The sequence below is a fragment of the Corvus brachyrhynchos genome, unplaced genomic scaffold (assembly GCF_000691975.1).
Source record: "Corvus brachyrhynchos isolate BGI_N302 unplaced genomic scaffold, ASM69197v1 scaffold114, whole genome shotgun sequence".
In the NCBI taxonomy this organism is placed as follows: Eukaryota; Metazoa; Chordata; class Aves; order Passeriformes; family Corvidae; genus Corvus; species Corvus brachyrhynchos.
In genome coordinates, this window is record NW_008238337.1 from 3,512,305 (window position 1) to 3,526,338 (window position 14,034).

Genomic DNA, 14,034 nt, shown 5'->3' on the forward strand with positions numbered 1-14,034 from the left:
GTACTCACAAATGGAGGACGCGCTCCCGCCTCCAGAACCGGCATCGCTCCCGGTTTGGGAATTTTCTTCCTCTTCCGAGAAAGGGTCAGAGGTGGAGAGAGATGGGGCAGCAGCAGCGTGCAGGGCAAGAGTATCTCAAGTAGGGTGGCTGCAGTAAGGCCCCTCACTGCAGTATTTTAGGCAAATCCTACTTCAAAAGAACCAAACCAAAACCTCCTTAAGTTTTCCCTTCTCTTAACTGGCTGATGGGAGTTTGGCCCAAAAGACAAATTACCATATGACCTTAGAGAAAAAAAAGTCTTTATTATTAACCAGTTTTTTTGCACTGGATTATGTGCCTATTGGCCCAGACCGCTAAATAACATCTACACAATGTTTCTTTCATGTTTCAAGAATTGAAAATAACTGTACAAGGTTAAAGTACAAAAGTACACAAGACAGTGGACACGAAATATCCATGTATGAGTTCATCCCATCTGCTGCTTGGTTTGAAAAGTAGAACTTTTAACTAAAAAATACTGTCCTCCTCTAGTTCTGTCAAGTTTAATGGAAGTGGGTATAACCTGATTACAACACTAACACCAGTATCACTAATCTGATATTTACAAAAAAAATTGTATTTTTCAATAAATTAAAGTCAATGCAACACCCATGCAAGCTAGAATGCTAGCTTTTTGGTGAACAAGGACCCAATATGTGAACAAGAACCTTCCACAGTCCCAAACTTCAAAACAGCCTTTTTTTTTCCTTCCTTTCTTTTTTCAAACTGCATCCATTCCTCGCATGGAAGATGTGAACCCCAATCCCATTCCTCTTTGCGTGTGAGTCTGTGATCTTGCCATTTCATACTGCGCATCCAGATTTCTGAACACCTCCTCCTGCTGCTTCAGCGTTTTGTAACTCTCCTCGTCCACAGAACTGCAGCCAGCTTCATCCTCGCTCTGGAAACAGAACACAAAACATCAGCTCCAGGCAAGTAGGGGCTCACAAATTCCTACAAGATTATTGCTGCAACATCCTTGTGCAGATTTTCTCTGTCAAGAAACACACAGGCCTTCACCCAGTTGCTTTTTGAATTAAATTCAAATTTAGATGCTGTTTCTGAACTTAGTAGATACTTAACCTGTTGTAGTTAAGAGCTTTTATCTTAAAATCTTAACTGGCTAAGGTACGCTAAAATAAAAAGAGAAATCACTATCCTGCAGTTAATAAACTTAATTACATATTCAGGATTCTTTACCTTAATGCCCATCAGTTTTCTGAATTTGACATTTTGGTCCTTATTTCCAAAATTTAGTTTTTCCCATATTTCGGCAGACTGTGATTTATCCTGTTCAGAATTAAAAAAAAAAAACAAAACAAAACAAACGTGTCACCTTTTTACGTAAGATTCCATTAATAGCACAATAGAGCAGCAAGCAAAGCAACAGTGCTAAAGATGAGCCCATTCTGTACCACGGCTAGAAGTAAAAGGTTTCCAAGTCTGACATTCCTCCTGCAGCATCCTCACAGGAGCTCTTTGTGAGGGAAGTCTACCTAACCATGGTGTTCAAAACTGAGGTTTGTTCCTTCCTTGGGCATTTCCAAAGGTCTGGAAGCCTGGTGAGAATTGAGGCTTAAGGTAAATTATGGAAAACCGAATTTGTTTATTGCAATTAATCAATATACAGCACAATTCAGGAAGAAGTGCCCAGAGAGCATTCAGGGTTCTCCTGCCCTCCCTTTTGTATCCCACCATTGCCATGGGAACTGGTTTGTTTTTCACATCTTATGGAACAGTCTGTGAAAAGGTAAGGGAGCTTGTTACATAACTGCTGCATGATGCAAACCAGCCTAACAAACACTTCTATACCAGAGTAACAAAAGACAAAACTACAAATATTAAAATGGCCATTTTTTCCACAGTACCAGGAGGCAAAAACTCTACAGAAATCCAGCAACTTTTCAAAAAAGCAACTGCCATAAGTGCCTTTCTTACTTCACTAATTGCAAAGACATTTGACACAGCACAAAAGCATGAAGGCTTATTTGTATTTACAACTTTTGTTAGGGTTAATATCGCATTACTCTGGTCCTGAAAAGTTACCAGCAAGGTCAACAGACTTGTCTTTGAAATCTGCAACTGGAGAGGACACAACTACCACATGAGAAATCTCCACAGTCCAACAAAGGAGAGGTCAATTACACACTCTGTACCTTAGCCATCCCTTCCCAGTAAGGGGAGGCCATCTGGATTTGATGTTTAGTTGCAAGTCGTAGGTAAACTGACAAAAGCAACACTGAGATCCAACTACACCTCAGATTATGAGGCTTTATGATATTTGGGGTTTCCTTGACTCTTGTGTCACAACTATTTTATCACGGAAGGACTAATTATCTTAGTCCTTTCACTCCTACATCACAGAACATTCTGAGCTGGAAGGGACCCACAAGGATCATCAAAGCTCAGCTCCTGGTTTTACTAAAGTTTACCTCAGGCTGATATTAAAACTTGCTAACCGGTATGAAAGCAGTTGTGCTGGAAATAACATTAATCAGCATCCTTAAACTGAGTACAAGATATTCCCAAACAAGTTTATGAAGGTAAGAAAAGCCAACATTACCCCTTCCTTTTTGCCTTGCCAAAGCATCTTCCGCTTTTTCTCTTGCTCAGCAAACTTCATGGGGTTCACTGCTGCTGGGTTGTAATAGCTGGGCACAGCTATGCCAGTCTCTGCCAGTGCCTTGGCCTGGAGCGCTGCCATCTGAGCTGCCATGGCGATCTGAGGGGTCACTTGTGTCCCTGACGCCAGCAGAGCAGCAACGTTGATGACGGAGCCTCCTGTGGCTGCAGCCGCTGAGGAACAAAGGGAACTTGCTAGAAGTAACTTCAGACTTTGGGGGAAAAACCCCAACATACACACAAAACCCAATCACCAACCTGCCCCAGAACCAAACAAAAAAGCCAAACCCCTCAAACTTTTCCCTTCAATAGAAGTTGGAAGTGCACAAATAACAAATGCATGATAAAATGAATACATGTGATTTGTCAACTAAGGAACATGCCTCCAGCAGTTTTAAATAAACCAGAACCAGAAGTGAAACTAATGCACCTTGTGGTTCTAAATAGCCCACTGAGCAAGTAGCAGCCCAATGGCTATCATAAAATACTTTAACAGCCTAAGATACAACATTTTTCTTGTACACTCAGCAAGTAATAAGAAATCCCAATAGTTTTTGTTGGGGTTTAGTTTCTTTTTTTTTAGTTTTGGTTTTTTCAACATTTCCTAGTTCTCACTGTGGTTCTTATTAGCAATTACATAAAGACAACCTGCCCATCTGTCAAATAAGATTGCAACACTCCATTAACATAGGCCTACTCCATCTTCCACTCACACTGCTGTTCAGAATTAATCTAATACACATGGACTACCTGCAGCCATTTCCTGTTGCTTCTGTTTTTCAACCATTTCTTTCTCTCTCTGTTCTTGCAGTTTCTTTGCTCTTTCCAGCCTAAAGACACATGAAAATAAAAACCATTTAGACATGCAAAATCAACATCAGGAGCCTAGTCATGTCACATATCATCAAAATCACCACAATTTCTGACCTTCTGGCTAAGGCTTCCTGTGCATCCATAGCTGTGTTCCGTCCCCGGAAAGGCGGAGGGCTCGAAAACCTCCTGATGAACCTTCGGGGCTTTTCAATTCTTTTCTTTCGCTCTCTGTAACCAAATTTAACAGTTGCTAAAACAATGAAGGTACACTTGCAGCTTAACATTTCATAAAGTATTTGATCACAGCATTGAAAATTTGCTTTATAATTAATTTGGAGCTCTCAAGAAAATCTTTTCAGAGAGTTTATACTACAACAGTTGCCTTGTAACAACACAGAGCTAAAACTGAAGATTTCCAGCTGTACGAGAATGCACAACTCTGGGTATTCATCTACCCTCTCATACTTAAGTGTTCAGAACAAATAGATCTGCTCCAGAGATTCTAAATCCTAAGGAAAATCATCTAATTTCTGGTAAAGTCAATTGCAAGAGAACTTGAATGAATCAAGCTAGAAGAACGCATTAAAGCCATAAGAGACCTCCAAGCACTGTAATTATGTTAATAAGGAGCATTTTGAAGAGGCCCAATTTAAGAAGTGGAATAGTACTTCAGGAAATTACTATTACTCTCCCCTAAAAGTGCTTTGAAGGAGTCTACTAAGCTGAACATGTGATTTGTCTTGGGTTTCTCTTGGGAAGAGAACTCTGAAGCATGAATTACCTGGAGCCTGACCATCTGAAAATGACCCAGTTAGAATATATTTTTAAGCAAAATACCAAAGTATTCAGTTCAACTCTTCTTTACTAACCTTCTCCCCACCTCCCTCCAAGCAGGAGTCATTCTTAGGACATTTATATCTAATCCCATCTGAATAACAGCTACTCAAAATATACATAAAAAGTACTATTGGCAGTCCTCTGTGCCAGGATCATCAATATCTACAGTACAAGAGATAGGGTTTATCCCAGTTTAAGTCTCTGACACTGGTGTTTCAAACTAAGAAGTCACAGTCACTGAGAGTGTTCAACAAAGCTCAGTTTACAGGTGATATCACTCACACTTTTCCCAGATTTGCCATAATCAGTAAGCTCAGATGCACAAAGGTGTTTCTGCAATTTTTTTAAATGTTATTATCACCTATTTGGAGTAACAGCTAACTGGGGATAATGGCTAACTTGACAACAGCCACTTTCCATGGCATTCAGATATTCCCTTTCTTCTGTTTGCAACCTGGGCAGCATCTACAAACATCATGAAAGGCAGACTGAAGTTACAAAAAGATCCTTGTTTACATGACAAATCTGGTAGAATACAAAGGAGGCAAGACTTATCTTTTCAGAGAAGATGACAAGATGCAGATTCAGGCACTGGGAAGTGACAGATCTGCATTCCTGAGATAAGATGTAATGCATGTTTCAAAGATACCTTCATTTTTCCCGTGCTGACTATTGTTGTTTGGTCTTGTCTTTGGTCTGATGCTTTATTGCACTGGTAAACATCAAGGAAATAAATATTTGAGCTTTTGTATTGAAGTATTTCCATTTGAAACAAGCAGCTGGTGTCATCTTTTCCACCTAGCATTTAATCAGAGCCACACCACTAAAGAACTGCTAGGAGGTTCTAGGCACTCACAAACAAAAAAATTGCTTTAAATGCCTGTGAGGACAGATCACTTCAAAATCTGAGCTTGAGATTATGCAAAGAACCATCAAGAGAAAGTCAAGCTCTGCCATTTACAAATGCTTCTGCCACAGCCTGCTCACTGTAACACAACAAATACTGGATGTCAGGAATGAGGGAATTCCTTTCACAGGCTGAGCTTTAACAGGGTAGATTTCCACATCATCTTTATCTGGCTTGTGCAGAGTTTGCCTTGAGGATTGCCCCATAAGTCACTTTCTTTTCTGGGCTTTGTCTGAGCCCTGAACTTGATGAAGTGTTCTAGCTCCGGATAAAAAAAAGACTTATGCCTCATTTACATGCACCCTCTAGGATGTGCAAGACACAAAGAGTACTTAAAAGAAAAGGATTCTTGCAGTATGTCCACCAGTATCCCACGAGGCCTGTTTCCAGTTGGAGAAACTCCTAAGCTATGACTATCCCTTACATTTTCTTCCCACCTTTGATGTTTTGTTTCAGGTAATTTGAATTCCACTGCAGAAGCCAAAATCTATTCTGGGGCATGAAGTTTTTATGGAGCCATTAAACACAACATTCAAAATGACTTTTAAAAACAGTATGTGCAAATTATCTACAGTAACTGGCAAAAATGGGGAGCCAAAGCCTTGCAGAACGTGCTGAATGTGGCTTAAATACCATTAAATACAAGTAACGTGTACCAACTGCAGACCCAGCTCTACTCACCCCAGCTCAATGTTTGGTAGAAAGTGCATATCAAAAATATGACACAAACCATGTAATTCAACTATTTCTTCAGAAAGATAAGTCTTCTGAACAGTTTCACAAGGGATGTTGTAGCATTACACGAGTGTGATTGTTAAGACTCCAATGTTCCACTGTAATGTTGAGCAGTCATAACCAGTCATAGGGCAATTTAAAATATTCTGGTGAAAACACACTAAGAGAACTGGAACACTGTCAACACTTTCTTGGAGCTCTGCAGGGACACTGATTTTCATTCAAACTACTTTCAACAAAACATCTGTAGCAGTCATTAAGTTGTATTTCAGCTTCACCATTGAGAAAATCCTACAGGGCATTAAGAATGCAAAGGTGATACAGAGACTCAGAATTCTACACCAAAATACTGAATGCATTATCAGTATTGAAAAACATTAACTTCTATACAGTGATGAAAATGTCAACTTCAGCATATCCTACGTGAGGTATGGAATCTCAACTCTGTCACAGACCCAGACCAAGACAGTATGTATCTAGATCAAGTGCTTCCAGAATTAAAGGAAGAAATCAAAACACTGAAGGGAAAAAAAATAATGTTATAAATATTCTCAAGCTGAACTTGACAAAGAGGAGCTCGTAATCACTAACACTGAAGAGTACATTCACATCAGAAATGATCCATCTGAACTAAAATTCACCTTAACACCACCCCAACTGTCACTTCACAGAAAAATTAAATCAACTTTGTGGAGCTGATCAGAATTAGTTTCTGATCTGTGTATCTGCTCTGACAGCCAGTGATTCCCAGTTAAACTCTCCTTTTCTCCTACATACACAAACTGAAGGGATAAATACACCACTATGCCAACCACACTACTATTTAATCAAACACACGAAAGGGTCACCTGTATCTTATTCTTCAGTTCTTCCCACTTCAATAATATTGGTAACAAGAAGTCAAACTATGAAAAGCCAAGAGTTTGAGACCTTTCAGCTGTCTAGGACAAATGTCTCTGTAAGACTAAGCAAGCCACCCAGTCCTGAACCCACTCTCTCAGCACAGCTGCAAAAAGGCCCAACACATTTAGCCGCACTGAACAGACATTAAGTGGCAAATCCATCCCATCAGCCCACCACAGAATGTTCAACCAAACGTCACCAAGTATACGGAAGGCAACACTTACCTGCTTCTGCTCCTAGTTCTGCTTTTACTTCTACTTCTATGTCTGTGTCTAGATCTTGATCTAGAGCGAGATCTGATCCGTCGCTTTCTCTCTCTGCTGCGAGATCGGGATTTTTTCCTATCACGACTTCTACTACGATGACGTCTGAAACACATGCCCCGAATTCTTATACATATTCTTGTGTTCAAATGCAGTTTGTACTTAAGGACTTACACATGGGTTCGTCACCACAGAGAAAAAAATGGACCAGGCAGGGTGGGGAGACTACAAACTACACATGGAAATTCTCATGCCTAGAACAGGTTAAGCTGTAGGAAAGGGATGAAATGGGAAAGGAACCAAACCCCACCACCAGCCACAACTGAGCTGCACAGTTTATGTAAATAACCATACTCAACGACGCTTATTTTTAGCTGTTCACTGAAGTGTACATCTCAAAACAAATATAAAGCCAAACTAATCTGATGTAAGAGTGTTAAATCCAAGGCAACAAAATCCTGCTCCTCTCCATGGTATTTGAAGACCTCTGGGAAAGATGCTCAAATTCCAGCCTGTGAGTCACATCCAGTCCCTCAGCCTGTCATTAGCCAAAGCTTGTTCCTTGCTACCCTGTTTGCTGCAGATCCCTCAGCTACAAAGGAAGAAGTTCTGCTGGCAGCAGCCTGTTTGTCCCAGGCAATTTTCCTACCCTCAGAACATGCTGGGTGGGCTACCAGGCGAGGAGAACTGGCCAGCACTCCCTCTGAGGAAGCTCATGATCTAGGAGGTAAAGAGCCTAAGGTGTATTTGCTTTCCTGTCACTGACAATAGGATACATTTAATACTCTGTTTAATATTTTCTATACCAATTATAAACATGAGACACATCCCTACATAAAGTCTGAGAGCTATTTTGTACTTTTATTTCAAACCAATCTGCAAAAAAACTATCTACAAACGCACTACCCAGTGAAAACTGAAACATGCAATATAAACTGATGCTTTGCACTAGGTCAGGAACAGAGCTCAGCTGTACTTCAGTAGTCTACAATAATTCCAAATATGCCTTTTGGAAATACACTCACACAATAATCACATATAACAACTTACCTTTCCCGAGACCTGGATCTTGAATGACTCCTCCCTCTGGATGACTTTCTCTCTTTGCGTTTATGCCTCTCCTCACCATTTTCAGATGAATTTAGGCTATCTCTTCCCTTGTCAGAAGAATGCTCTTTGTCATTGTGATCTTCAGATTTGTGCTTCTTGGAGGACTTCTCTTTGGATTCATGTCTTCTTGCCTGTTTTAAGAAGAAGTTGGTTCTTTCAGGAAAATAGTGCAACAAAGAGAGTTAGTATGGGTATCAGAAGATAAAAATGCTAAGTTGTGATGCAACATTAGTAACCTTAGGAGTGTGACTCAATCATGAGCCACGGCTGCTTTACCTAATGCCACCAACTACCCAAAGTTGCAAATGAACTCTTATCATTTTTTCCCCTTTTCCCTCCTCCCACTGTCTATAAAAGATTTTTAAGGTATCCATCAAGGTATCTTTACAGTGCTTCCATATAAGACTCACAGCATTGTAACAAAAAACCTGTCCTTTTCAGTTATTGTCTCCATTCCAAGCACATAAGTACCTATCTTAAAGAACCTGACAATTTATGAATATGCATGTATATAAACAGAGCTGCAGTGACTATTTAATATTTGCCTAAGCCTTCCATGTAGAAAGTTACTAAAATCCACACATAGTTACAGACATACTATTTTGCTTTTAGAACTAAAAAAAATCTTCTAGTCATCACTGGGTAATTATTTTCTACAGCAAAACTCTCTTCAGTAACTTCCAACAGTTTTTACTAAGCAAAGCGATAATTTACATGGCTGACATCCCACTTTTAGTATTTCAAACGAACATGCATCACTCAGACTTCCCACAGTAGTTTTAAATTACAGATATGCTGCTCCACTATACCGCAATTCCTTCCTGCAGTGCCTCTTAAAAAAAGAAAAAAAAAAAAATTCCTTTTTATAGCTGCAATGCCAAAAATATTTAGCAAGGTCAGACCCGATTTTTGCCAGTGCTCTCCTTAGAGACTAAGTCGTGACATCAACACCCTTTCTTAATATATCCAGTGTGTTTTGAAACCTTTCCAGCACAAAAGTATAGCCCACTAAGTGTTACATTTTAATAATGTTCTGCTCAAGTCACAGATCAAGCATGATACATTCATTTTAGATAAACCCCAATTATTCAAAAGTTGTTTGGTTGGTTTTCTTGCTTATCTGTATCTGTTAACTACTCATAAAACCTTTTCTTCCATCAGAACTCTTTCTCAAATGAATCTGGAGAATATATTATACCCACTTGTCCAAACCTAACTTTTTATTAATTGGTATCCATTTCTAAATATATTTGATTACTGTTCTTCAAGTTAACAAATATTAGATAATTTTCCTGCTTTCACAGTATTTCATTTTTAAATCCTATAATAATCAGTTGTTACATCTGAGGTTACCTGTACACTAATTTTAAGTATGTATTTATATAAATAGTTCTCACATACATACTAAGAAGAACTACTGATATTCAGCATTTAGTCTACAGACAGAGCTTAATATTGCAAATCAATGACAACAGTACATCTACTGTGGGAGATAATTTCTCATCTGTTCACTCTGTGAAACTTAAAAGCTGCTAAATAAATTGTGTAAGATTAGATCCAACAACCTAGCAAAGCACTGGACAGGATTTTAAACACCTTTGTTTTTAATCATTAAAGAGTCTTAGAATTTTTTATTTTAATCACATTTTTCAGACACACACTTAGTAATAAAACCACCATTATATCCCATAACGGATTTAAGATATTTTTAAGGGAAATATGAGTTTGAATGACTAATAGTTACCTTATCATGAAGTAGGCTTATAATTTTGCTATCTGAGTCTGCAGCGTCTTCAGTTCAGTCTCTTCGCGCATTAGCACGCTGAGTATGATTTATTATAGAAATGTTATCATGTGAGCTAAACAATATATTATTCAATTTCACAAAAACTCGCCTAGATTTTTCTTTCCTCCTTTCTTTTTTTTTTTTTTTTTTTTTTTAAACAGAGCTTCCATTGGAATGTGGGAGGGAGAAGTTCCTGACCCGGGTTTGAAGTTAAAAAGTCCCTTATCTGTCCCAGCCTATTGCCCCACACGGCTTAAGCTTCTTTATGATTATTTCGATGCTCCTGGTTTGCTTGTTTCAGCTCTTCTCTGGTGTGTGAGCCAGTTATTTTTAAGGCATTATTGATGCTGTCTCTTCTCACTCCCCTATATATACACATACACATTCATTTATTTTAAGAGACAGCCCTCTGAAATTTTTGCTGCTACTGTCACATTTCCAGCTGACTCAGCTTGTTTGTCAAGCTATGACAGCCTTTACAATTAAAGGATGCAATAAACATAGCTCAGTCCAGTGGGGAATTATTTTTAATACACCTAAGTAGACAGGTATGTATTATTCAAAGTCCTGAACACTGGCCAGGAACAAAGCCACCCAAGGCTTTTGGATAATGGAAGCTCTGTAAAAGTGATCAAGAACACCATCCTACTTCTCCACATGAACTCTCTCGGCTGTTTCCACAAAAATTAAAAAAAAAAGAAGAAAAAAAAAGAAAGAAATTAAGTTACTAGTTTCTGAAAGCACTCTCTATAAAGCTATTACCTTGTCAACATGATGGCTGCAATCATGCTTCACTATGAAAGGCTCTCCATATCCATTTTTAAGCTTAAAGTTTTCAATTTCTTGTACTTACCATAAAGTCATTTATATAGGTTTACACATACATATGTGCATTACTACAAGATATCTTTTAAGATGTACAATTACCTAAACGCTACAAAGTGTTAATTACCTCTTTGCTTCTGCTCCGGCTTCTGTGTTTTCTGCCTTCAGTATCTGGAGAAGAAAACATTTACTGTCATTTACCAAGATAAAGAGACGATCACCTGGCTATAACCTTTCTAGCTCCTTTCTGTTACTCCACCCCTTAAAGTCAAAACATAAAAACCAAACAGCACTATTTGAATATCTACTGCAGAAAGCAAACTCTGGTTGTTAGTCCCAGTTCTTTGCAGTGACGGTGAAAAACTAACCCACATCATACTCCAATCATGTTTTCCTGCCAGGTAACCTTACTCTCCTTACAACCATGCAAAAGTATCCCAGTCTACGCTTATCTAATCAAAATGAAACAAAACAAGACAGTTTCCTGTTTGGTGCGGTCTGATCATGTCCCCCCTCCCCGATCCCCTCAACACTGATAAGACCTTCTCCCTCAGCAGTTTCAATATTTAGGATACACCCCTGAAGTTAGCAGATCCATTTTTTTCCCAGTTCTAAAAAGTTACTAGAGCTAGGTCTGTTTTTCCCAAAATTGCTTCAAAGAGAATTCAGCTCTACAAGCAGTTTGCTTCCATCGAGACCATACCTGATTTCCGTCTTCTTTCCCTTGACCGTGAGCGTGATCTCGAATAATGATGCTTTGATGTTCTGGGAGAACTGGAGGCATCTGATTGTTCCTTTTTCTTCTCTCTTTCTGGAGAGGATTTTTCTGGGACTACTCCATCTCGTTCTGTATCACTACCCTACACATGAAGACAGGACGTTTAAAAAGCAGAAGCTTAGGACTGAAAACCAAGAAAAAACCAATTTACCTCATGCTTCCTCTGAAGATACACCTAATTTTTTTTCTGTAAAGACAATGCTGTGTTCATCCCATGCTCGGACAATAGCTTTATAGACTTGCAGTGAACTGTGTAAATGCATGCAAATTGATTTTTCAAGATTTTAATAAAGAGAACTGACATAAAATGAACATTTTGCTTTCTCACTACATTAAAGTGTACTTTATTTTTTCCATGTACTTCTGAGAGTATCAGTAACACTAAACTCTGATGCAGTTTTCTCTAAATGGTGTTTGTAGCTCAATCACTTTTTAGCATTTCCATGACCAGGATTACTTAAGGACAATGCTGTCCCAACAGATCTGAGTGACCTCACAAGTTTGGGCATTACTGAGGCACAGCACAAAATCCCCAGAGTGTTCTGAAGCATGGAATGAACTTTGAAGAGAGAAATGCAGCAAGGTGCATTGTTTTAGTGTTAGCTAACTCTGGAATGAGGAAACACCTCAACAGTATCTCTGTGCAAAAATATTTATTTGTATGAGAGCACATACAGGTCACTTACACCTGTTCCAACAATATTGCATTTTTCTCAGATAATGAAAACCAAGATGTTCCCTTCACTCCTTCTAAACTTTGATCTAGAAGGACTAAATCCAAAAACTAATCTTGTGAAATCAAGATACTCTATAACTCAGTCTGTGAGAGGTAAATGAGTACAACTGGTGTACAATGCACTGAAAGGAACAGAGTGAAAAAGTACACACTGAGAAGGTGCATCTGCTCTCATTAATGATTTTACAGGTTCACTGGTTGTGTCCTGATCTCCTAAGTGCCAGTCATAATCAAACCTTCTGAACACCATGGGGCTGCAGAAGATGTCACTAAGGTCATCATTTGGCCCAGAATCGCTACTCAGGAAGACATTTAGTGTAGCAGACGACTCAAACTTACAGCTGTCCACTCACTGCAACTGATCAACGGTTTGCAAATTGAACAAGACATGTGAAAATCTCTCAAATGTTCATTTACATCCACTGCTTTGAAAACAAAGCAGCTGCTTTTTCTTACACAACAGGCATTGCAGATTGTCATTAATATACCGTGTACTAATGGCAGACTTTCTTCATTACATGCTACAGGTAAATATTTGGATTTATATTTCAGCTACTACTGTTTACATTTTGAAGCTACTTGAGAAGAACGAGAATATCAGCTAAGAGTGTAAATTAGCTGGAATTTAAAACACACCATCCAAGTGAAACTGAGCCCACTGCCACATTTTCCAAGGCCACCAATCTCATTATTTACACAGTGCTGCTCATTAGTGCCCTTGTGCTCTGCACCTGAAGGAAATCTCTGTGCTACAAAAAAAAAACCCCAGCAATAAAAAAGCTGATAGCATTCAGGGAGATTATTCTCAGTTCACAGACTGGCCACAGGCACAGTGTTACCTTGAATAAGCTCCTCACCTACACTTTAGAGGAACCTCTGAATATAGTAGTAATACTTTAATCTAAGTGCAAACCCCCGTGCACATAATTAAAGTCCTTTTACAGAAAAATGTATGTTAATCTTAACAGGTTAAGTTATATAACAACGACAATAAAATAATTTTGAAAGAATTTTCTCCAGAAGTTTACAGTCCCCCTGTTCTGTTTCACCACTGGTCCAACTTTCAAGATAAAATACTTAATTACCAGGTTAGACACCGCAAAACGCTTAAAGTCAACTTTGAAAAGTTCTACCACTTTCAAGCCCGGTTTGTTGGTTTTTTTTGTCAAAACTATTCAACAACTTTTGAAAAAATTAACCACATCAGGCAAAGTCTCTGATAACTTTTACTGATTCTTCAACCCAGTCAGGGGTGAAATTCCTTTATACGTTACCAGAGGACAGAATTTTTTCAGAGAAAATAAAACTACACTTAGACCCTGTTTCAACATGAAGGGCAGTGGTAACTACAGCAGAGGCGCTTCCCATCGATATTAACCATAAAAAGCAGGATGGGAGGAAATTAACTGGATACAAAAAAACCTGTAACCAAACACAAAGGGCGAAGAAAAGTAGAGAAACGAAAATTTAACACGGCACAGACAGCAGGTCGCTCCCCTCACAGAGAAGCTTCGCCCCACACTCCCCATGAGAAACGCCAGTATCGCCACAGCACTTCTCCCCCAAGCCATAGAACCACCGGGGCTCAGTCCCAGGGAGTCTTCGCCTCTCTCCAAGCCCCAAGGAATGAAACAGAAACTTCTGGAGACATGGATTGAAGCGTTGAGCGAAGCGCGGCC

At 39.1% G+C, this 14,034-nt stretch overlaps 1 protein-coding gene across 2 annotated transcripts; it reads right to left on the reverse strand.

Annotated features, from left to right (window-relative positions):
- Positions 1-283: 283 nt before the first annotated feature.
- RSRC2 (arginine and serine rich coiled-coil 2) lies at positions 284-13,204 on the reverse strand. 2 transcript variants are annotated; one of them, XM_008634054.2, is made up of 10 exons: positions 11,545-11,702; positions 10,969-11,012; positions 9,975-10,052; positions 8,171-8,383; positions 7,082-7,225; positions 3,590-3,703; positions 3,413-3,492; positions 2,604-2,836; positions 1,241-1,330; positions 540-941 (listed from the first exon to the last, which is right to left on the reverse strand). In XM_008634054.2, exons 3-10 carry the CDS (start codon positions 9,980-9,982, stop codon positions 762-764), a joined length of 1,062 nt encoding a protein of 353 aa, XP_008632276.1. In that variant the 5' UTR covers positions 9,983-10,052; positions 10,969-11,012; positions 11,545-11,702; the 3' UTR covers positions 540-761. The 2 variants fall into 2 exon arrangements, with proteins under 2 accessions (XP_017590308.1, XP_008632276.1); XM_017734819.1 differs by lacking the exon at positions 9,975-10,052 and having other exon boundaries at positions 284-941; positions 11,545-13,204.
- Positions 13,205-14,034: the final 830 nt, after the last annotated feature.

Excerpts from the sequence above, each read along its gene's own strand:
- RSRC2 (XM_017734819.1), bottom strand. The coding sequence starts at position 11,625 with ATGCCTCCAGTTCTCCCAGAACATCAAAGCATCATTATTCGAGATCAC. Across the intron at positions 3,493-3,589 it reads CAGGAAGCCTTAGCCAGAAG|GCTGGAAAGAGCAAAGAAAC; the intron begins GTCAGAAATTGT and ends ATGTGTCTTTAG. Across the intron at positions 942-1,240 it reads GAAAACTGATGGGCATTAAG|AGCGAGGATGAAGCTGGCTG; the intron begins GTAAAGAATCCT and ends TTCTGTTTCCAG.